This window comes from Scatophagus argus, chromosome 5 (assembly GCF_020382885.2).
Source record: "Scatophagus argus isolate fScaArg1 chromosome 5, fScaArg1.pri, whole genome shotgun sequence".
Classification (NCBI taxonomy): Eukaryota; Metazoa; Chordata; class Actinopteri; family Scatophagidae; genus Scatophagus; species Scatophagus argus.
In genome coordinates this window covers 14,319,729-14,344,832 of record NC_058497.1, presented here as the reverse complement: position 1 = coordinate 14,344,832, position 25,104 = coordinate 14,319,729, and the positions used below count along the sequence as shown (strand labels likewise).

At 41.1% G+C, this 25,104-nt stretch overlaps 1 protein-coding gene across 2 annotated transcripts in view; it reads left to right on the top strand.

The window, feature by feature from the left end:
* The window catches only part of cbl (Cbl proto-oncogene, E3 ubiquitin protein ligase), a 37,060-nt gene extending 12,350 nt beyond the window's left edge, over positions 1-24,710 (top strand). For both annotated transcript variants that reach the window (XM_046389044.1, XM_046389043.1), the window contains 14 exons: positions 7,174-7,320; positions 7,718-7,874; positions 9,327-9,448; positions 12,794-12,931; positions 13,650-13,737; positions 14,616-14,747; positions 14,938-15,165; positions 16,244-16,375; positions 17,680-18,099; positions 19,012-19,100; positions 19,298-19,498; positions 19,610-19,698; positions 20,084-20,326; positions 21,369-24,710. In XM_046389044.1, the coding sequence (XP_046245000.1) occupies positions 7,174-7,320; positions 7,718-7,874; positions 9,327-9,448; positions 12,794-12,931; positions 13,650-13,737; positions 14,616-14,747; positions 14,938-15,165; positions 16,244-16,375; positions 17,680-18,099; positions 19,012-19,100; positions 19,298-19,498; positions 19,610-19,698; positions 20,084-20,326; positions 21,369-21,664 (2,482 nt within the window). In that variant the 3' untranslated portion in view covers positions 21,665-24,710. The remainder of the gene's footprint in view (positions 1-7,173; positions 7,321-7,717; positions 7,875-9,326; positions 9,449-12,793; positions 12,932-13,649; positions 13,738-14,615; positions 14,748-14,937; positions 15,166-16,243; positions 16,376-17,679; positions 18,100-19,011; positions 19,101-19,297; positions 19,499-19,609; positions 19,699-20,083; positions 20,327-21,368) is intronic.
* Positions 24,711-25,104: the final 394 nt, after the last annotated feature.

The window sequence follows — 25,104 nt, the reverse complement described above, 5'->3', positions numbered from 1 at the left end:
AAAAATATCAGAGCATGAAACTCATTCTGTGGCTGTTTACTGTAAAGTGCTTCTGTCTGTGCCATCTGCCATTCAGCCTGTGTGACTGGTGTAGTCAAGCCTTTGTGGACAAAGAAAAACATATCATTGTATGGTACAGTACCTCTGGTATTTGCAAATGTCATTTGCACCCATTCCTATTTTGGTTCACCAAGAGAGCCCCGTCCCAAAATATGACTTCCTATTTTCTGTAAACGTACTTGAGATCCACATGAAACAAAGGTCTGCACTGTTTTGAATATCTGAAAACCCATCTTATCACTGCAGCTACAATACTGTAGTAAAGGTCTGTATTTGCAGTATTGGATGGAGTCATGAGGAAATGCAGCGTTGCATTGTATGTACATTTGCATATATATCATTGTTTCATCTTGCCTCTTGGCTAAGTTTAGCATAATGTTTTAGCTACTCCCGCTCAAGTTTTGGACACAAAGTTAAAACAGAAAAATGTGTGATATTAAAGATTAAAACTGTCAAATTTAGACAGGTTTCACGTGGACAGTTTCATGTTGCAGTATAGTTCATTTGGAAATATGCTACACTGAGGTGACAGTTCTGTATTGTTGTAGAGTTTGAGATTGTGCTCAAAGAGTGGTCTTCTGCATGTGTTACTTGCTGATCTGGGATTGGATTTTACCACAACATTTTTGTTCTCCCACAGTCATGTACTGTTGAAATAAAAATGTCATAGGTGTCGCAGTTAATGTGTTGTGTTTCCCATGGAAGTGAAACACACTTTGTCAGTAGGTCACTTATGTGTTTTATTGATTCACTACCAGTAAAATGATTAAGACCTTTAATCTAAATTTAGTTTATAAAATATGAGCCTGAAATCTTAGGCCTAATTTAGCACAGTTTGACTTGAACAATGTCCAGATCTTATGCAGACTCATGTGCCTGAACTACATTCAAGTTGGTGTCTCATTCTCCAGGTGATTTACCGTAGCATGGGTCTCATATTGAAGAAATCCACAGTGCTGTTTCTCACCACTGCTGTTCTCGACTGCATTCACTCTTAGATATGAATCAGAATGAATGTGCTTCCTTTTGTGGCTCATGTCACTGTACAAACCGAGATGAATTACGAAAACTAATATGCTGTCTCTCTCTCTACACTGCTACAGCAGGGAGGCTTATCAGTTACCTTTGGTTGTGGTGGATTTGGGAGTAAAGTAAAAGAAGCTTTTAATGGTTATCCTAGCAGCCAAATGACTATCAGTGCTGCAAATCAAAAACCCAGTTTACACTCATGAGGCTGCTGGTGTTCCAGCTTCAGTTGCGTTGGCCTACAGTTGTAGCTTGGGGCACTGTGAGCAGATACACACGTACTCAAACTCACAGATACCAGAGCATCATGGTTATTTATGTCGCTGCAGTATCAGTGAGCTGCCGACTCATGTAGCCCTCACAATATTAGATTATGGTGATTAGCATGACGTAACCCACTAGCTCTTCTGCCCCGCAGGGTACAACAAGCACTTGTTGTTTATGCACATAGAGGTAAATAAGCTCCAATAGGCACTAAGATATGACCATTTAACTGTGTAGAGAGGATTAATCTAAAACAATGCTACTGTTTTGTTTTGTTTTGTTTTGTTTTTTTTGCAATCTTTAATTTCTCCTTTACAGTGATCTGAGTTAACAACACTAACAGCTTTAAAAGAGAGACCTGATAAAAATAAAAATGCACATTCAGAGAAGTTGATCTGGATTTTGCACAGTTATACAGCTGTTTTCTTTTTTTGTTTTGTTTAGGCTTTTATCATTTAGGAGTTTGTACAAGGAAGCAGTTAAGTGTGTTTTATTGCTTAAGAGCAGCAGTGTGTGTGTGTGTGTGTTTTGCGTAGTGTGCACTGTGCGCTGTCATGGCCGTTTCCTGATGGAGATCTGGAGTCAAGCCACTTCCGTAGAGTTAAATTTATAAAGTGATGACTAGAGCAAAATGGTAACTCAGACTTTCAAACAAATAATCCCCTGTGTTTCCTAATCCAACAACTACATTTATTTTTAATTTATATGCATATTTTTTGTGCAAGCATTCATCACATTATTACCGGTAACTTAAGTCTCCTAAGCCTCCTAATAGTAGTAACGTCGGCCCTGCAAAATGGGTGCTACAGACACTAAAAACGGTGTGATCCTGTGAGCCAGGTTAATGGGTTTGAGCGTGACCAAGTCGGGGTGTTACAGTATTGTTCCGTTTTTGTCTTGAAACTGTAGCGATCAGACAATTCTTGAACTAAACTGGTAGTTTCAGATTCAACTTGGTTTTGTGCAACTGTCATTTGCCATATATCCGTTCATTTGAAATAAGTTTGCTGTAGCATACCATGTAATCAGAGCCTGTGATGGTGAGCACAGTGTTAGTTACTGCTTTGCATATGACCTGGATGGTACCATAAAAGGTAACACTTACTGTGCTGACATGTTGGAAGTTCATGTTAGTTACTACATGCCCTGTCACGTGCACCTGTTGATCTTATTGACATACTGTGACAATTTCATCTCTTATGATTCCTCTGCAGTACTTATAACTGATCCATATGTCCATATGTGTTTGGAAGATATCACAATGACAGAATCGTGGTGTGTGTGATAATATGACACATGGCTTTGCTTGTGTTGTTTACTCAGATAAGTTTAAACAGCGTTGTGTTTCAGTTAATTCAGTGATGTAACGTGGAATGCATAGATAGTCTGTAATGGTTAAGAGTTTTTTAATTATTTGTATTTTTCTGATCTGAGTCTAGTTGTCCTCAGGGTGGATCTAGTTAAGTTCATCTTAGACATTGTTGAGACTAAGTTTGGTAGCTTTGTTGCAGGACTCAGTTTGTGTCAGAGTGCATTTCCCTTTTAGCTTTGTGCAGAAAAGATAATACAGCTGCATGATGATATTACAGCTACTTTTGTCTCTTGCCAATCCAGACAAGTTCGTATTCTGTTAGGTTGACCCTTGCTGGCTGTGCTGCGGTGTATTAGCGCAGTGCGGTGTTGGCTGGATGGCTGCACTACTTTATCACAGCCAGCAGGAAACAGGAAGGGAGCAGCCAGCTGCAAGGTCAGAGGTCACTCTATAGTATGAGGGGGATGGTGGACAAAAACCTAGTGTTCAGAAAAAAGGTTTGGCTTGTTGCTGTGGTCTTCATTAAGAATGAGTGAGAGATGGAAAAAAGAAAACGCAATAGATACGTGACGATCCAGAGTGGGTCAGCAAACCATTCTCTATAGGCCTGTAGCCCACTGGCTTTGCGTTGTCCGTGTTGGCACAGCAGCTTAAATAGCAGCAACAGTTGTAGGAGCGCTGGCCGACGCCGAGTACACGGACATGCGCGTGCACATTACAGAGCTGGTATTGTAGGATGGAGAAGGACACACAGAGAGAGGAAGAGATGCTAAAACCGATATCGGCTTGTCCTTCTACGTGTGAGATTAGATTTCAACCTGTATCTTTGAGCTTCAAATTAATACTCATGCTGGCTTTGTTAAACCTCTTTCTGTCATACAGACAAAAAGACATAACAAAGTCTCATTCACTGAGCCAATCTTGTGCCAGAGACAGCTGTGCCACCCTGTGAACTTGATGGCAGTCGGTCCAGTACTCGCTTTCACATTCATTCTTTCTCTCTGTCTCTGAGTCTCACGATATGAACGTTGGCTGTTACAGCGTACACTCACCGTGTGTGTAGGTTATGTATAGAAAAGTCTACAAGTGCACAGTCACATGTTTGGGGATTTGCATTCATTCTGACCTCCTCTTTAGACCACACTTTGATTGACTGAACTGGGAAGAAGTGCTTGCTTTTAATTGTGACTCTCACAGCTGCTCATAGACCCTTTTAGACAGACCTGAATTGATGACCCTTTTTCTGTTCAGTCCAAGTCCAGCCAAGCTTTGGCCTGTGACTCTAAGTGAGAATCCTCAAACATATCAGTAGCATTTGCTGGTGAATTAGAAATAAGTTTTAATGGTAGGTTTGAAGAGAGGAATTCATAAGCATGAACTCTTAAGTAGCCTTCATGAATGTTTCAAGCTGAGAGATGATGGGAGGGGATAAGTGGATTCAGATGGTAAACTAGTCTAGATGTGGAAATGAAAGCTTTCATCGAAAAGAAATTAATTCTGAGAGAGTGAACATAACTGTCTTCTTATGATTTTGTTGTAGATGAAAGTAGCACAGGAGGGGGCTTGTCGTAATTTGGATGAAAGAACATGGCAGAGATAGGTTGACAGGGAAATGGACGAGACTACAGCTTTAATGGTCCTGACCAACCAAGCCAACGGTCTGCTGTTGGTCAATGTCATTGCCTTCGGCGAGGATCTGTGACCCCTGGTTTTGTGGTGCATGCACAGAACGCATGTGCTAGTTGACAGTCAGCTGTAGGCTTTGTGGTGTGTTCAAGTGCAACGTTTTTGCCCCAGCACAGGTGACATGAGTCGACCTTTGTCGTTCTGTGATGTCAGTTTGGTGTGTCTGGGGCTTGAGGCTCAGTAGGCCAGAAGGCCTAGGAAGCAGAGGCAGTTATCATCTCCTGCTGAGATGACAGCTGCTGAAGAAAACACACAAAGATGCAGTGTCACAAACGCCTGCCTACCCTCAGATGACACTGGAAAGGGAAGACATTCACAGTGGTCACGAGCTTCTCTGGGGATGAGAGATGCCAAGGGTTGTTGAAGGTCTTATTTTCCCCATTACATCAGTGATGAGGGCTAGCCCTGACTTCAAATACAAACAGTCCCAAACATCTGCCTTCATGTCTGCTGTAGATTTTAAGTGGGCAGAGCAGTTTAACAGATTAGACATCCAGCTACAAGAGTGTTCACTCTTTGAAGTTCATTTACTCCTGAAAGGCTATAAATAAAAGGCTTTATTGCAGTTTGCAGGTATTGCATTTTCTCTTTCAGATGTCTGTCTGTTCCCTCTGAGGTAGACTATCATTCTAACAAGTGTTGGTCTATTTTGGCAGTTTCTCGACATACACTAATGTTATTCATCCATCTTCAGTGACTGTCCTCCTTCCTCATTCACACTTTCCACCCCCCCCCCTTTCTCCACTTACAGAGTGCATAGTGTAGTGTGGGGCAGCTGCAGTGTTGCCACGCTTTTATTGCTGTCTCCCTTGTGCATGTCAATTCACCCTGCCCGACGGCCAAGCACAATCTCTTTCTGTGCTGCCTCATAAATCATAGCTTTCTTAACATACTACAGCTGTGATTGGGTGATATTGTGCAGCTTCATTCTCTGTTATTTGGGCCCTCTCCTCTCCTCTCCTCTCCTCTCACTATTATTGTTATTATTGTTGTTGTCATTATTATCTTTGTTGACCAACCTTTTGCAACTTGAATCAGAGCTGTATACTAGCATGTTGATCTGAGGTGTGATCGCACGTGTGTCAGTGAACACTGCCGTGTTGTCTCATTGGACCTGTGACTGTTCCTGTATTGTGAAAGCTGCTAACGGCAGTTCTTAGTGGGAGAAAGCTCCAAGCAGAAACGTGATCTTTAATAAAATATCTTTATTTCGTACACTCCAATACTTTACCCTCAAGCGTCCTCTGTCAACTTCCATTAGTCTTAATGCATATTTTGGGAACCATAACCTGTTGTTCATATGGAAGTGTGCATTTGAAGCTCATGTTTTGTTTTAAGAGGCAAGGCCAAGCGTTCACGTTGCCTTCCCACGTGTCTGTCAGAACTAAATTGAAAAGTCACTGAGTTTGCCTTGTGGAAAAACAAGGAAAAAAACTAATTCAGCATTACAGTCAAGCTTGTCACACTTTTTTTTTTCTGGGAAGTTGACAAGTATAACAAGTAACAAACTCAGTCACTTCCCTGTTGATGTAAATGTACAACTCTCTACACCAAGACCAGGCAGAAGATCAATAACATGTGCATCAACCACTTCTTCATTTTACCCAGCAGTGGTGGCAACACATCTACAGGAATTGTTCGCATCTTCTACTTGTTTCGCGCAGTTTATAAGAAAACCATTATATATCAGAAAGAAGAGGGAAGTTTCTAGATGAGGCGTGTTTATGGTCAGTCACTGCCAACAGTTAGTTGACAGTCAACTGTCAATTCAAGACACTTAGTTTACTTTGTCTGCTTTGTTATGTAGTGATGTCATGTATTAGCTCAATACAGGCAGAATAAACTTGTGGGTAGTAGTTGGTGGATTGGATGGTGATCTGAGCTCTGTTATCACACATAGACACAGCTTGTTCATCTTTCCAAAACTACATGAGTGAAGTGATCTATCTCAGAGAAATCAACCCTGACAGTTAGATGGCATTAATGTCAAGACTAATTCTCTGCAGAAGGAAATGAACGAGCAAGCTAAGAGACAACTGAGAGAAGAGACATGTAGTCGGAAAGAATGTTTTAACTAGAGTCATCTTTGTGTTTGCTGATGTGTTCCTTAGCTTCACATATGTTTATCACCTACCATTGATACAAGGGCTCAGTCAGTCTTTGTTATCATCATTATTATTGGGACATTAAATCTGTTCTGATTTGGAAGCCATTCCATCTCTCTCTTCCATCATCTGCTTCACTTTGATGTATTTTGAAAAGTAAGTGCAAAAGTAAGGGGTTGTCTAATAATATATATATGTTTGGGGCCAAGCATAATTGTGAGCCACATCGCCTCACTCCGTTTTGCTTTGCCACGGAGAGCTAAGAAAATACAATTGTTGCTGAGGTATAGCTGACTGAAGAAATTGCAACTTTGGTGCAACTATTTTTTGAATGAAATATTCAGTAATATACTCCTAGAAAAAAAGAAGTTGGTTAGACTGTAAACTAACCAGTCTTAGCAGAACTCACTATGTTATCACTTTCTCCAGTATTTGAAAGCAAAGCTGACATAATCAATTATTAACACTTTAGTAACACACGTATATAATCTTAAAAAAAAAAAGCGTTATGTTTTTTCTGCATATGTCAGTCTTGCATGCTTTCCAGGATTGATACCCTCCATCAGTAATACACACAATATATTCTGTGCCACCTGATGTAAAATTAACACGTGTCCTGCTAATGTATTTCTCTCTTGAATCTGTCATATGGGCTGATGACACTGAGATGTGAGAATATGTGAGGTCTCACGCCCTTCCCTCTTCTCCTGACTTTCACAGGCGGAACCTGACCAAGTTGTCGTTGATCTTCAGCCACATGCTGGCTGAGTTGAAGGCCATCTTCCCCAATGGTCTATTTCAGGGCGACAACTTTCGCATCACCAAGGCAGATGCTGCAGAGTTCTGGAGGCGCGCCTTCGGGGATAAGTGAGCAGAGTTCTATGTTGCTTTTCATGCATAAAATATAGCATTACCTCGATGGTGCCAAACCGGGATCCTGCTCCCTTATTGCTAAGAAAATTATTTGAATGAGAAGTTACTACAGTAAGCATATAAGTGATATCTTCTCTCTCCTTTCACTCTTGTGACAGACCGTATCTTCTCTGGGACAAAGTTAGGTTTTGTGGTTTATATATCAGACATCAGCAGATTGTGGCCTAAGTGCACTGAAAATAATGCGGTCATCATATCTGGTCGCTTTCTCAAGCTGCAAAGCTCTATTTAGGTGCCCTAACATAGCACTTCTACAAAATAGCATGAACTTTTAATCACATACGAATGATTAAAATTTTAGTTGTCATCATCATCTGTTCGTGTGTTACAGGACCATTGTGCCTTGGAAGGTGTTCCGTCAGTCCCTCCACGAGTTTCATCCTATCAGCTCTGGACTGGAGGCCATGGCTCTAAAGTCCACCATAGACCTCACCTGCAATGATTACATCTCTGTCTTTGAGTTCGACATCTTCACCAGGCTATTCCAGGTAATGAACACTCGTAGAAATATACAAATGAAGAGCGCGATAGAAAAGACAGAGATATCAACTTATTGCCAGGATTGCATATCAGCACTGTAATTAACACTGTACAAATGATGTTTCATACCATATCATAAGTAAAACTTGCTGTGTTGTAAATTACATGATCTAAAACTTTTTGCATCATATCTAGTATGAAGTGGTGTATGTTCTTTACTCTCTCAGTGACATTTTCCCCAGCTACTTGTATGCAGGGCACAGACCGGCTTAATGAAGGCTAAACAGATTAGACATTTCCTATGACACTCCCTCATACAGAAAAAGCCCTTCTCTAAATGTCTTCAACCTCACAAGAGGAAGTGAGCTTGTGGCTATTTTGAGCTCTGTTCTTGATATGTGGTAGACTGGGGATGATTATGCTATCAGATGCCCTTAAAATATTTTATGCAGAATCTTTAAGCTGAATGATGAGCTGGTGATTATAAACCAGTACATTATGAAAATTTTACCTGCTATGTTCAGTTAAATGTGCAAAAAGAAAGAAGAGGCCACTGAAAAATAAGTGTGCAGTCACTAAATGCATGCATTAGTAGCAATCTAATATGAAATTAGTAAACCGCATTCAGCACACTTTTGTTCACCGACCCAGTCTACAATGACTTTACACTAAAGGGTGTGTGATATAATACATTTAACCGTCCAGCAGAGGAGGCCGTTTGACGCGTCACTTCCTGTGTGCAAACAGTATAAATAACCAACATCCAATTTTAATTTGGAAAATTATGGTGAAGTTACAGGGAGATGGGACGGTCCCACTTTGTGATTTAGTCTAATTAAAGAGTGAAGGTGACTTTTTACATTAAAAATGTTGTGCAGATTCAACCATGGCTGCGACTCGCACAGCTCATTCTCAGTGTTGTATGTGTTAAATCTACTTCCTTTCACACACCAGACAGACTGGTGACAGCAATTGCGGAACCACCTACTCACTACCGCTCTCAGTCAGCTACGGAGTACTATGAATTATTTTATAATTTGCTGAAGTCTTCGCCGCTTATTGTTCAGGGGGGTTGACCTGATTCTGGTCTTGTCATCTTTAAAGAGACCTAAAGCACCTGTAAATTTGGTTTTTGCCTGTTTTATACATAGTATCGGAAGAGCTCTGCTCATGTCCATTCAACCTTCCCCATCCTCTGCCTCCAGATGGCACCAACTGAGTTGCATTCTGTTTTAAGTGTTGCGACTTCTGCTTAAAGAACATTTTAAATTGGTTGACCCAGACTGAAAATTGTCACTTTAAAGTTCAGTAAACAGTTGCTTTAGCGTCATCTATGATGCAGTATATTTCTCCATTACTCGGCTCATACTGTTACTGCTGTGTCCATTCACTCACACATCAAATGAGTCACTCTCTCTTTCTGTGTGTGTGTGTGTGTGTGTGTGCGTGTGTGTGTATAGCCTTGGTCGTCCCTCCTGCGTAACTGGAACAGCTTGGCAGTCACTCACCCAGGCTACATGGCTTTCCTCACCTACGATGAGGTCAAAGCGCGGCTGCAGAAGTTCATCCATAAGCCTGGCAGGTGAGAGAGAAACCCATGTACACACACACACAGGCCAGTGTTAAATATGGCAGCAATTTTACCTTTAGTCTTTGCCTTTAGATGGAAATGGTTTCTAGTTTTAGTCACATTTTAGTTATTTTTATCCTTCACAGTTAGTCGACAGTTTGGTCTTGACTTTTTAGTTCACTTTTAGTCAGAATGTTTTCTCTCTTACAACTACTTCAGTTAGACTACTATTGGTATTGATATCTGTAGAGTGGGGACTGTTATCTATAGAGTGAGGTAGACAATGACTACCTGATCTTAGAGCTAAGATCTCACACACAGATGTCTTTCAGATAAATTGCTGTGCAATGTAAGAAACAACAGCTTGGCTAGATAGTATATGTTATGCCTCCCATGTTCAGGGATTGCCTTTAAGCTTTTATGTTAAGGACAGCGGGTCGAGGATAATTACTGGTTGCTGGTCCAAATATATAAATAAACTTGCAAGCTATAACTTTGCAGCCAGAAGACACAATGCACATTTAAACACTGGGGAACAGGTCTGAAAAGCCAACATGGTTTTTCTCCATATCTTTCACTCACTTTGGGACAATTTATAACATTGTTAACATCAAGCCCTGCATGTTTCACTCACAAGCTTTGAAGCTAGAGCACTGGTGTTAGCTCGCACATGAACCTAACCTGGAAGCCAGGCTCACTCATTCATTCATTATTTAGCTCCTGAAAACTTTTTTATGAGCAAAACTGGCTTCTAGCTGAGCTGAGCCAACATGACTTTTTAGCAAATTTGAAACAAATATTCGACTGCCTGGTAACACTGGTTTATGATAGCAAATGTATATGCTCAGTTAAGATTAGGATTTACAGAGGCGTGAATAGCAAGATAGTGTGTCTTAAAGTTGCTCTTCAGGTCCGTTGTATTCTTCCCTCTTAATTTGAAACCACATGCTGTCTCTCAGTCTCTTTTGACTGCAATATAGTATTGTGTTTTATTTTCTGCTGAATTTTAAATAAAGTGTGTCCTTAGATTTCTTCTTCTTTTCTTTTTTTTTTCTTGCCAAACCCATTTTGTGTTGAAACGTTGTTGTCATCCGCTCACTGTCAGTGTGGGATAGCATGGTGGTCTGTACGCACACCTCATCAGTCTGCCCACATCAGTCAATGTCAGGGACGCATTGCTTTTATATTCTGACACACTACTGAGAAAAATTGTCATACGTGTTTTGAATGTCTGCTAATCCACTGAATATTTTAGTCTGATCTTATCAGCAGAAAATAAAAAATGCATTTTGTCGTTTCTAACCAAGCCTTATGATCATCATCATCATCATTATTATTATTATTTGTCTTTGTTGGTTTGTTTCTTCATCATCTCAACTTGAACATGAAAAATGGTTGTTGAAGCATTTTTCATCCTAGTTTTCATTAATAGGATTAATACTGACACAGACACATCTTGTAATTCAGTTTGCATCAATCAGTCAGTATGGCCATGGGTGTGCGTGCGCATGCGTGCATGTGTGGGATCCAGGGCAACGTGGCACTGGTACCTAGCGTCAATGGCTTGATTGTACACTGAAAGATGATGTCACTGTTTAGGCCTGGCTTTGTCTCGGGCCACACTGACATTCGAGCTGTTATTGTTCAGTGTGAAAGTATAAATTACGGCTTGCAGTCTTTTCTGTTTGTCTTATGGCTACAGCAGTTGTTTCACTTCTAAGCTAAGCATCAAGGCCAAGACCTTTTTTTTTTTTTTTCTTTTTTTTTTATTTACTCGTCTGCAGTATTCAGCCTGGATTCATGTAATGCCTTTTTTCTGGCCTGCACGCATCACAAACTGGTGGTCTCCAGCTTTCCTAGAATGCTGTCCCTAGAGTGTTAGGGGCAGCATTCTTTTCACCTTTGATTTTTAATTTGTACATTAAACAAATTTCTTCAACGGACAGGAAATGTTTTATACTGGCAGGAGTGACTGTGTTACTCACGAACACAAACTGTGTGAATCCTTGAGATCTAACACATGTTTTGAATGCTCAAACTTTTATCCCTCAAAAAACATTTGCAGCTGCAGTTTTTTTTATAGTGTTTCAAATTCAACGTTGTTTTGCATCTTGTGGTCGTCTGCTTCCCTGTGGGGGCAAAGCTGCAGATTTTGGTGTCTTACCACTACCTGCAGATTAATGGCCCACCATGCATCTTGTTTGTAGATGCCTTTGTTGAGTCTGTCATCACGTTTAGAAAAAAAAAAAAAAAAAATCAAAGCCTTGAGGGGATTTCTTCAAATTTAGCACAAAAATCTACCAGGAATTTGTTGTTCAAAGGTCACTATGACCTCACAAAACACATTTTTAGCCATAACTCAAGAATTGATGAACACAAATATCTAAAATAATGAAAATAAAAATGATGAAGTGATGACATTTTATATCCAAAAGGTCAAAGTTCCCTGTGACATCATAATGTTTTTTTGTCAGTTATTCAACACTATGACTTACCATCTCACCACCAGCTCTTTTCATATTATGATTACAAGAGACAAACAAAATAATGTCTCAAAAGGACAACATGAACAAGATATCAGTTATAGTTTTCCATGAAGTCAGCAAACCAACAGCCACTTTCCAAGTAGAGTATTCAAAAGTTAATTTCAGGACCTTACTTTGTACAGACATTACACAAGAAGGTTAACCAAGGTTACTTTAAAGAAGTGAGCACAAGATGAGCAAATCTCTGGGCCTTATCAACTCCTTAACAGAGGAGTAGACACATTTCTGCAACAATTTGAAGCGTTGTACTCCACCACCAGCTCACTTGTTTGGTGATAAGATGATATTGAGCGTCAGGTGACTGTCATTGCACCATGTGACAAAGCTCTCTATCAGTCACTTCATATGTTATGTTTGTGGACAGACGTGAATGTAAACTGGAGGCATGCAGGAGGCAAACAACTGCGAGGTGGTAATTCTAGTTATGCATGTAACGTGTATGTTGATGTAGAATGCACTTTTTGTAATTTACTGTGTATTTTATGTGTTTGTTCATGTTTGAATGGGACATCTCAACTATTCATGTGACGTGTGTTCAGACCTTTTGGGTTATTATGCACCTTAGATCAAATTTGACTTGTCATGACATCATGACATGTTCTATTGCCAAGAGAATCTTTCCATGCATAGCTCAGCCTACATATTTGCACTTTATTTTCATTGATAGGTGCATGCACACTTGAAGAACATGTTTCGAAGTGTGCAGATTTTGTGAAGACTCCTCCTGTTTGATCACTGAGCTATGCATGGAAGTAGTTTTAAAAGAAACAGAGAGTGACATAACTCTTGATTTGCATATTTCTCTCCTCAGTTACATCTTCCGACTGAGCTGTACACGGCTGGGCCAGTGGGCCATTGGCTACGTGACAGCAGATGGAAACATACTCCAGACCATTCCCCACAATAAACCCCTCTTTCAGGCCCTCATAGATGGCTTCAGGGAAGGATTGTAAGTCCATTGGTATTTTGTTTGGCATACGTCTTTTTTTTCTTTCCTATTTATTTATTTGCATTTAGACTTCTGCTTTGGGTTTCTGTGACTAGGGAACCATTTGGTACAGATTCAAGCCTCCTATCACGTTTATTCTCTTTTTCTGACACGTCTTTTCTTCTCTCTCCCCACAAAGCATGCGTCTGTGTGTAAACCCCTCAGTTGACTCTGCCTTTCAGCTCCAAGCCAATCCAGCCATATCATGTTGCCTGTTCACATCATTCCAGTGTTATCACAATCAGAATAGAACTATTGGTTTCTAATGTTCAGCTCACTCGGTGGTTTAGCTGGCTGGCGAGAAACTCATCTTTCTTTGTCAACACTGAGTTTTTTTTTTAATTATTTTTAATGATTAATAATGAAAGCTGGCCTGTCACAACCTGTAATCGGATCCTGATTTTAAACTTGGAAGTCTATTCAGTACAATCACCTACATAAAGAACATCAGTCAGATGTTAATTACAGCACATGACCTATGTAAAATAGTCTTGCGCTGTAAATGCATCATCTCAGTGATGATATTAAAACTCACTTCCAGATTGAATGACTGGATGGTAGAGATGTTTTCATGATAATCATGCTAACTACTGATGATAACTTTGAAAAGAAAATGGCTGTCAAAAAAATGAGGAGTTCTCTGTGCACCTTCTAATTTTGTGTGCCTGTGAATTTTCAGCTATCTGTTCCCTGACGGCCGGACACAAAACCCAGACCTGACAGGACTGTGTGAGCCTTCGCCTCAAGACCACATCAAAGTCACACAGGTCAGAGCAGGCAGCTTCTCAGACTGCATTCTCAGTCTTTTAATATCTTATACATTCTTCTCTGTCTTCTTGCCGTTTTAAAATTACTTATTTTTTCATCAGTAAAGATCTCTCTAGGGGAAAAATAAATGATGCGGCAGTGCATAAAAAGGAAGCAGAAGTTGAAGACATGATAAACCACGACACAGGAACTGAGTTATTCAAGGTTAAGCAGCTGACAAACTGAAAGATTTAAACAAATTGAACTTTTTTTTTTAACTGTGTGATGTTAATGTTTGATAAGCAAAGTCAACTGAGAGTAAAATAAAGTGGATTAAAAAAATATCAATTTCAAGTGTTGGTATATTTGATCACAAATATTAACAATAAATATTGGTATTTAAATATTTATTAGAACATGTAAAAGTTTTAGAAAAGTTAAAAATAAACATTTGCATTTCAGAAAATCATAGTTTATAGTAGGAGCAAGTTTGTTTCTCTTTCATCATTGCAGGTTTCATTGGAGGTTTCTCAGTTGTTGAAGCATCATAGGAAAAGCCAGTCTGACCTGCAGTATTTCATACCGTCATCACATTGAAGGACTTAACATTTTAAATGAGCAAGATGCATAAATGAATAGTAAAACATCATGCAGTGACATCCTCCCTGGTGTATGCTAACCAGCATCTATCTTGTCGGACTTAGATATCTTCTCAAAGTTTTGCGAAGGCATTTAGTAACCGACTCATTTTCCTTGAGCACAGGACTGAAACTAAAAATACGCCCCTGCATTTTAACTTGGCTCTTTTTCAAAATGATCTCATGTGGCGTTAGTGCCGTATGATGTTACTCCGTTTTGAGGCTCAGCCTCATCGATGTCTCATTTTTTCCCCCTGCAGGAGCAATATGAGCTGTACTGCGAGATGGGCTCCACTTTCCAGCTGTGTAAGATCTGTGCAGAGAATGACAAGGATGTGAAGATTGAGCCCTGCGGTCATCTCATGTGCACCTCCTGTCTCACTGCCTGGCAGGTACGAGATGTGGGTGGATGGAGGGATTTTTGTGTCCGTTCGTTGCTCCATGTGTCATGAATCATACCTGTTTGGAAGAGAATTTGCAGCTTAAGTGCTTTTTCTCCTCTAACATAACAGACATCTGAAACCTCAGAACCTTCTTTTGTTTCTGTGTGCTGTAACATGTGCTTCTCTGCCTGTGATACAGGAGTCAGAGGGTCAGGGAACTGGGTGTCCCTTCTGTCGCTGTGAGATTAAAGGTACAGAGCCCATCGTTGTGGATCCGTTTGACCCCAAGGACCCCAAGGATAACAGTGGGGGCTCCTGCAGTCGTGCATTTGGAGCTGAGGGTGCCCCTTCACCCAGCTATGACGATGATGATGACGACAGACTTGAAGACCCTCACCTCATGATGAGCAAACTTGCCTGTACAAAGGTAAGAGTGTGAGAACACATGGACACAATTGAGACAAAAGTTTTCTCAGTTTGCACAAACTTTCCAGTCATGACACTGGACAAGCTGTCCTGGTATTTTCCTTTGATAAAACATTGAGACACTTAGCTGGTTTGATGCCATGGGTGCACCTCACGGGTTCCTACTGTCCGCCTCTCTTCTCTGTTTTTCTGACCCGTCTCTGTACAGATGAAACACTCCTTGTCTTGCCCTTTTTACATTTTGTGAGCTTCAAGCTCATGGCTCATATCAAAAGACTTTCATCTCCATCTTTCATGGTGCCAAGGTAGCAGCTTTTTTGTGCCTCCCAGTATTTGATATGTGGAGCATTCTTCTATTCTTCATCTTTTATGTGCCTCTGAGAAACTCTGTGTGCATTAGTCTGCGTATAGAGCAGCTCACATCACACACACTTTGATGTGGTCCCTGGATTTTCTTTAGCTTTGATTGCTGACCCACCCTCTTTCTCATCTTTGACTGTTTTTTTAATTGTAGTACCAGGCTGTATTTCCTAAATGTTTCGTGTTGTTTTGTATCTGTTCGGACCCCCCCCCCCCCCAAAAAAAACAACAACAGGCATTTTGGTGTTAAACAGTATATTGTCTGTATTTTTGCATATGTAATTAGTTGCAGTGCATACAGTGTGGCAGTTGTACCACACAGAAGTTGTTGAACTTTTGGAAACTCAGGACCCTGAAGACTTTTTAAGGACCTAAAGATTACATCTAGCTAATTACCTTAACTGAACAACCCCTCCCACATATTTAAATACTTTTAAATGACTAAGAAATGCTGCTGGTTTGTTTTATTCGCCTGAGAAATCGAGAAATATGTTATTGCATCATATAGATCATAAAGCTGCAGATAACAGTAGGAGATTGAGTGTGTTCCCCTTTCACAGCACTGCTGTAGCTACCTTAATAAAACAAGAGTTTGACAGCAGTTATATTAACAGCAGTGTTTGTCCATCGGTTGCATGATGAAAATATGCCGTTAGACAAAGCGTGAATTAGCCGATCGGATTTGATTGGAGGTTTGCTGTTGTGTCTCTGTGATCCAGGTGGAACGCCCACCGTCACCCATGTCCATGCCTCCTCAGTCCTCTCTTCCCCCTGTGCCTCCCAGATTAGATCTGCTACCACACAGATCTCCCAACCCCCCTGGTGCCTCCAGCCCTGGGGTCACCAGCAAGGTAACTCAACATACACAACCAAGTTAAAGCCTTGTTAAGTTTGGTCAAGGCATTGCCAGGCATCCTCAGCATTAGTGGTGTAAAATGACAGGTTTTATCACAATATGATATTATATAGACTCTTTGGGCAGCAGTTTGATATTTGCTGATCTAACAAAGTCTGCCACAATACAGTTTCAGTTTAATTCAAGTCAGGGGCATTTGGATGACGAGACATGAACACAATCAGTTGCAAGAAGACAGGATAGCTGAGTGTAACAGCAGTCTTAACGGTCACAAATATGGGCTGGCCATAGCAAGTTTTTTAATGGCAAGAGTCATGGAGAGGAGGGAGTAGAGACAGTCATACAGTCGAGTCCCAGCAGTCCAGCAGGCTGTCTGTGTGGAAGAGAAAATCAGCCCTCTCTTTCTTGCTACCCTTCACACAATACAAAGAATAAAATTAATATATTTTTCTGACTCATGGTTAATCCCCTGCTGAGGTTACCTTACCTCTAACCCAGCAGCAGTCCAGCCTTACCAAAAGTTGTAACTTATACCTAAATCTAAATTTGCTTAACATAGAATACAGTTAGATAGATAGACACCAGTACCAATACTAGTACTGTTCAAGTGATACTGATGCTGAAGAGTAGTGCATTCAATACCCATCAGGTGAATGGAAGCATTCAGTTGAGTGAAATGTGTGAAATTCCAACAGTTATTTTTCCACAAATCCGTATAATCGACTAGGTCAGCTACGCTGTGCTCGACTTCAAGACACCACAGACTGTATGTGTTGTAGCTGCTGAGGGCCAGTCACAAGAAGTGTGATAGTGGGTGCTTGTGGCACTTTTGTCACAGGTACTGCAACACCTGATCTCATGTCAGAAACACAGGAAGAATGGTTACTTAAATGGTCCTTTAAATTCTTCTTACTCCTGTTAAGCCCTTGATATAAGAACAGGGTTTTAAATGACAAACTCAATAATTAACGCATTATATATTCTGTGTAGAACTATTTTTTTGAGTGCATTTCGGCTCATTCACACATGGACACAATTCCAGATATTTCATCTTAAATGTAGATAAATGGAAACAATAGATGAGAATCAGCAATTGTCTGCAGATGATGAACTGCATTTTTATTTGGTGTTATTCATCTTGCCTATGCATATTGTTTATTATGATGATGAATGCATGCACAGTGTTCTTGTTGCCAAATGGATTATTTAGCCTGCAGAGGATAACCGTTTTCATTGATTTCACATCAGTGTTGTACACAGTGTAAATGAGCTCCCCTCGTCTCTGTTTCCTCCTTCCAGGCAGCATCTCACCACAAAGACAAGCCTCTCCCCCTCCCCCCAGCACTGAGGGATCTCCCCCCTCCTCCTCCTCCAGACCGCCCCCACCCGCCCGGGACAGCCCCCGATGGACGGCTGCAGAGGCGGCCATTACCCTGCACTCCCGGGGAGCCTCCTCGAGATAAACTCCTTCCTGCACCCCCAAATCGGCCTCTGACTGACTGGAGCTCCAGGCCTGTTCCCAAGGCCCCCACATCCTCCTCTTCCTCCTCCTCATCATCTTCCTCATCCACCCAAGTATCAAGTCTGGGAGGGGACATCCGAGCAGGTGTTAGGGAACTATCCAACCGGCACTCCCTCCCGTTGGCGCTGCCCTCCGCCCTGGACACACGCTCAGACTCACAGAAGAACAACAGCTCCCTCAGTCTGGATCACCAGCTGGTTAGAAGAACCACAGAGCACCACACACTAAACTGCCACTTGGTTTGATGTGTATTCATTGGCTACAGTCACAGGCACACAGCATTTTGTAGTCACAGTCCAAGTAAGAGAGCTGAAAAGACAAATGTTGCTCCAGCTTTTAACAATCCAGTGTACTTTTCTGTATATGAGACTGAATATGGATTCGAATATGGCTTTTTAGTTCAGTCACAAACTTGTTTGATTGCTGATAGCAGGGAAATGAAATGTGTATTTATTTCCTCTGTTATTATTTATAAAAGGCGCCCTGGTCACATGGGTTTGGCTCCGCTATCTCAATAGCAGTTACATTTTTGGGAGACTGTTAAAACCATAGTTGAATATTTTGGGAAACGAGTATTTGTTTTCTTGTAGGGAGGTTCAGTATAAAGCCATAGCCTTTAGCTTAGCCTAGCATAAAGACTTGAAATGAAGGAAACCGCTAGTCTGGCTCTCTCAAGTGTTAGCAGTTTTTTTTTTAATCAAAAGTGAAACATACAAATGAAAAGTTAAGGTTTTAAAGGGGAGCAGTGTCTTTCATGAATACCTTTGAAGGAAATCACTGTGTGCAGCTAGAAAATAGTCCAGCAATTAACCCCTTATTAAACCACAACTTGTCATTTTTACGCTTAAGTTTTTGCAGAGCCAGGTTAAATTTTATCCCATTTCCAGTCTTTATGCTAAGCAAAGCGGCTGCTGGCACCAGATTCATATTTACAGGTCAGAGGTTTGAGTAGCATCAGTCTTCTCATCTAAGTCTCGGCAGGAAGGTGGATGTGCTTTTTCCCACATGCCAAACGACTCCTTTATTACGATGAGTATTTCTAGATTTTGATATAGAAAATATTCTTCACTTTAAATTTTTTGTGATTTTAACTTCTCCTTCTTTTCCAGAGTTTTTCAGGAGGATCCAGTCAAGAATATGACAACCCCAAAGTCAAGCCCTCATCCTCAGCCAACGCCATTTATTCACTGGCAACTAGGTACGCTATACTGGCTCTGTAATGACATTACAGGAGAACATCTAATCTTTGAATGACAGACAAGATTTTCACTCATTTTAAGATGACAAAAGGCCATACCAGATATATTTTAGAAAGTGTGTTTCACCGTTTAGTTATGATATTTCTTACATATTTATGGTCCTGGTGTAAATATTTTTTTTGCTGTTTGTTCCCAGACCTTCTCCAACCCTGAGGACAGTGACAGGAGAGGAGGCACATGACAGCGAGGAGGAGTCGGAGTACATGATCCCCTCTTCTCGTCCCGTTCTGCCCCCAGTCACGGCACCTCCCGTAGGGGGGACCCCACCAATCCCGAGGCATCCACAGCCTCTGTCAGCACTCCAGACACAGACCCAAGCCTCTGCACTCAACTCACGGTATTCAGAACACTGAGTGAATGTGCTAGCAACAACACATTACATGAAATGACTTCCTACTGTGCACTGGAAGTACTGTGTCTGTAATTATTGTATTGTTTGCTGTTGTAGGCTCACACTGGCTGAACAAGAGGATGGCCCGCTAATGTATGAAGCCATGTATAACATCCAGGCCAAGTCACAGCAAGCCAGAGATTCAGGTATTTTTAAGCCTCTCTGCTACCTTCATGCAGACCTTTCTGTCTATCAAACTGCAGAGATTTAATAGTGTCACGTCTTTGAGATGAACTTTGAGATGAACCGCTGGCGGAACGGCACTCACTACAATCATGAATTTCTGAATATTAGTTTCACTCTCAAACAAGATCCCCATCGTCTGGAAAAAGTACACCTACTCTTTGTCTTTGTTTGAATGTAAATGATATTTTTGACTACAGTTGTGACTCATCTGAAGCTGTTTTAGGGGGACATAATTATGTGTGTGCATGAATGAAACCAGGCATATGCTAGAACAGCGTTCACCTTTATGTGGTTCTTTATCAGCAGATACTGCAGTGCTTACACACTGTATTCAATTCTTCTCAGATTATTCAGAGTTGCCCCCTCTGGCGATGACCAATGGTCCCAGAGACCAAGCAGCCGAGGACAGGGAAGAGGACGAAAATGGCTACGACTACCCCAAACCCCGGTTGCCAATGCCCCCCAGCCGACGGACCCTTTCAGAACTGACGGGTTCATCTTCCTCGTCTTCATCTTCCTCCTCATGCTCATCTTCCACGGCCACTTTCAGCCGCCTTTCTCTGGATTCGGATGCTGGAGCTGTAGCGTGTAAGTATACTTGGCCCTGTCGAGTTTGTTTTTAATGCAGTATTACAAAATTATCACCCAGTGATTGTAATAAATAACACAGCCTGTCATATTTTTTAACATTTTCTTATATTTATGCTAAGCTAATCTTTCGCCTGCCATGCATTGTGATGGATAAACACTCACAGCAAAAAATAACCAGGGAAACGAAGTGCATTTATTTGCCGATTCACAGCAGCTCTTTTGACCGCCAGTCAAAGCCTAGATCAGCCCGCTGCTTTAAAACGACATCCACTCATGATACAGTACGTGCATCATCAGTCAGACACCCTTTCAAACAGGTTGATCTGTTGTAATGGAGATGCAAATCCCCAGTGCGCTGGGCTAACAAGCTGAGTTAAACCCAGCCAAGCCAGCATATTTGCATCCAAAAAGCCCATTACTGGATTTAACAAACCTGTCACCTTCTGTAGAAGAAGGTAGGAGGATGCAGCAGGAATGGGCCTTGAGGAGTTTGAGCAAAGCATCATTTAGAGGATTTTGGTGATAACACTGACAAGCTTGATGAAGGAATGAGGACATCATATTTTCTGGCTTAAGGTGCTAGTATGAAGCTTTTTGGTGGTTTTTAGCTTCTTGATTTTTATGAGATGGCCTTTTACTTCTCAGAATATTCTCTGCGGTGAGCTGACATTTACAACCTGTAATGACTGCCAGGTGTCTGAGTGTTCCACTAAAGAACTAAATCTAAATGGCTCTCAGATCATAGTTAGACTCTTTATGAGTGCTTCATTAAAAGTGATTGTGGTGGAAAGGTCACCCTGTTCACCATGTATACCGCTTTATAAAAACACGCAGTTAACCTCAGGCAAATCCTCAGTGTGCTGTCTGCTACAAGTTGTCATTCACATTAACCTATATGGACCTTTTTTATATATGGACATATATATATATATATATATATATATATATATATATATGTTATTTCCGATTTAACAAAAACAGACAAGTTGGGTTATGCCAAATTAAGTTGTTTGCACATTCACTCTCTCCATTTCTTCAGCCTTGTCAGAGCAGGGGGGGGCGCCAGAGAGACCTCCTAAGCCCCTGCCTAGACGAATCAACTCAGAGCGTCGACACAGCCCTGTCCCACCCGTCCCAGCTCCACCCAGCAGTGGGGCAGCAGGAGGAGAAGCCAGCCCTCAAATCAGTAGCGAGATCGAGCACCTCATGAGTCAGGGATACTCTTACCAGGACATCCAGAAAGCACTGATGATTGCACAGAACAATATCGAAATGGCCAAGAATATCTTACGTGAGTTTGTTTCCATTCCCTCCACCGCACATGTTCTTACATAGCACACTCCTTGTGCCTCTTTCTTGTGTTTGCTCTCTCGCCCTTGCTTGGCCCAGCCTGGCTGGGTTTAGGCTGGCACAGCCAAGCCCAAAACCCAAAGCCCATTGCCTGCAGCACTACCTCTGGTGCTGGCTGACATCCTACAACCCTGTGGATATTACTCCAGCAAGCTCACAGCATCTCTGGGACTCTGTGCCCTGCACTCCATGCGCTTTCAACAGTGTCAGGCCTTGTTTGAACTGCTACAGCAGGCCTCTTCGTTTTCAAGGACAGCAACGCAGGACTGACTGGGCGTGTGCAGAAACAAAGATGGGCCGCCACGTGACGCGAGTCTTTCGTAGGAATCCTGTGGAAGACTGACTCTTACCTTTCATGTTGAAGCCTCTTGCTGAAAATGTAACCAACACCTCACAAAAAAAAAACTAAAAATGTATGTCTATATGAAAATTTAATATATGAGTAAATATATATTAAATGTGTGTAATATATACAGTACGTGCATATATAGTATGTAAAAAGGAATTCAGCTTTGAGGGCCGCTGTTGGTACAAGTGATATGGGTAGACGGGACCAGATTATTGGGGCAGGTTTGGCCTTTTCTGGTGGACTGAGGGATGCACAACTGTGGAGAAACACATGCAAGGAAGAGGAAGATTCCGGGTGTCTTCCTCACCGGGATGCGTTGGTCAGCGGCAGCTTAGACAAACACGCAGCAGAGCTTTTTCATGATGAATTCAGTCTGTTATGGCCTTTTATTAACAACGTTGCTTTGGTACTTTTTTTTTTTTTTTTTTTAACGTGCTTCTATTATTGAAAGTAGCATGACAATGGTTTCGGGTCTGGACTGTTGTCTGGCTATCTGGCCATGTCCGTGCGCACGTGTGTTAGTGTGAGCGTGTGCGAGAGCGTGCGTGCGTGTCTGCCAGATCCTACTCCTCATGACCTGCTCTTAAACGACCTCCCTGTTCCTGTACAACATGAATGTGGAATTACAGTCAGTAGACTCAGACTTGTGCTCTGTAAACATACTACTGCTCGAACTCATATGGCAGGGCCTTGTGTAGCTGTAGAGTCTGGCAGTGAGGTTAGTATAGGACGTACTAGTGTTGACGACCCTGCAGTACCAGACAGATTATGATGTGTGATCCGTGGTGGCCGAAACGTTTTCGTTCTCTCTCTGTCTAACTTCCTTGGCTGGCTGGTTCGGATTTCTCCATTCAGCTCGGTCCAGTGTTACGCAACAAAAAAAAAAAAAATATGTCATTGATTTACTTTGGTAATATATTATTGTAATATAATCATAAATATTGTTATTATAATTAATTCAGAAGTGCTTCACTGCTGCTACTATTGTTAGTGCTAAACAATTACGCCTTAAATGTACATTTGTGAATATTGTGTTTAACCGTTATTCTGTTTCTTTAAAGTTTCTTTATAGTGACAGTATCACCCATGTTTCTCCAGTCCATAATGTAGCATACTTGAAAGTACAAGCGGCTTGTGAGCCTGCAGCTCTCTCAAGCTACTCTTCAGTGTTTTAAACCTTTTTTTATAAGTATATTCTCTGTGATTATCTACAGGTAGACTCTCTTCAGCAACAGTAATAAAGCATACGAAACGCTTTCAGTATGGAAACCAGCCATTTTGTAACTTAGATATTTTCTTTGTGGTGGGGGGGGGCACCCTGTTGAAGGGAAGGGATTGGTGAGGCTTTTTTTGTTTTGTTTTGTTTTGTTTTTTTAAAGAAGTAGGCTCATGGGTTTGCTGGCCCACCCCCAAGTCTACAGTAAAATCAGTATTTGGGCCAACTGTAAGAACTAACTCAGGAATTATGTTTATCTAAACAGGTGACGTTCACCCTGGCTGTCAAACACCAGAAGAGTCTCATTGGCATAGACAGCAGCTCACCTGTTGTCTGTGCAGCCAGGTGACATGTAGCCAAAAAGTATCCGCTTAATGAAGTTACACAAGTAGCCTATTACATTTTGTTTGTCACATTATAACTTGCACATTTTTCTTTATTTCCAATGTTCACAGGACTAGAGATAGCAGCTTCATTTCCAGGTACTATGAATGAATTTGATGAATGCAAGGGGCTTTTGGGTACATTGACTTGAACTTCTCACAGCATATGAAGAAGAATGTTTGGGTGATTTTTTTTTTTTTTTGGATTTTGGGAGCCTGGGGGGTGAAAAAGATTTCAGTAGCTAATCAGTCCTAGCTTATTCTGGGTAATGCTGTCTGTTGACTGGAAGCTATCTCTGCGCTGTCTCAGCATCCTCCAGTTCTTTTTCTGTTCCTAGTTGCCTTGAGAAACTTCTTGAATGACGAGTAGTGGACGGGGAGATCCCCAATCCTCAATACTGTACCAATGTTTTGTTGATGTTTCAAGGACAGCATGTCATTGTATTAATTAGCCTTTATTTTTGTTTTCGCACAGTATACCAGTCTGTGCTGTGATACTGTCACTCTAAAGAAAAACAAATTGTATAAAGTTAGTGATATACTGTTTTTTTTTTTTTTTCATTTTTGCATTCCTGTACAAGTACTTTGTTCCAAAGGTTTTGTTTACTTGTGTGAATAATTCTGTGAGCAGTGCCATATGTTTCAAGATCCTCACCGTGTTTAGAATAAGGCCTTGTTTTTGAGGAGGGTTCGTAGGTATTGACCTGTACCTGTTGGTCCCTGAAGGCAGGATTGTGCAGTATTGCTCGTATTCATCTGTCCTCTCTGCCTTGTCAGCCGCATCAAGCCTCATCTGTGAGTGCAAGTGCTGATCTGTGAAATGTAAAATAAAAGGATAAACTTGGTCCCAGATCAGTGCTCAGCCTCAGAGACACAGAATGCGTACCAGCCCCCGCCCCTGGTACCCTCGGTCCCCTTGTTGGTGTACTTTCAACTTTATGCCAGAAGAGGGAGCCGTTGTTACATGTAGCCGTGACGCTTCTCATCAGTAAAAAGGCATTCATTAACTTTTTGATGGTTTTAAAGCTCATATCACTCTGGAAGTATGCACAGTGCTGTTAATAAAATGATAAGCAAACACCATCGTGTGTCTCTTGTCTGTGCACATTTTGAAAGATTCTTAGCCATAACTCTGAGACGCATCAAATGCAGGCAAAGTTCAAGGCAACACGTATTTAGCAGCACGTGATGTCATTACACTCTAAAAAAAATACACTGGCTCAACTTAAAAATTGTTGTAAATTTGCATTTATCTTTTTAGGTAATTCCAACTAAGCCCTTATTGAGTATTTCCCATGAGACTTTTACAGTTGGACTAACTCAATTAGTTTAGTACAACCAACAAGATTTGTTTTGTTCTCTACAAGCTTAATTATGTTGAACAAACTCAATTTTTATATCAAATTTTTAGTGTTGATAAGTGGTCAAATTATTCTATTTAAGTTGCTATAATTGCTTTATTTTACTTTCTCTACTT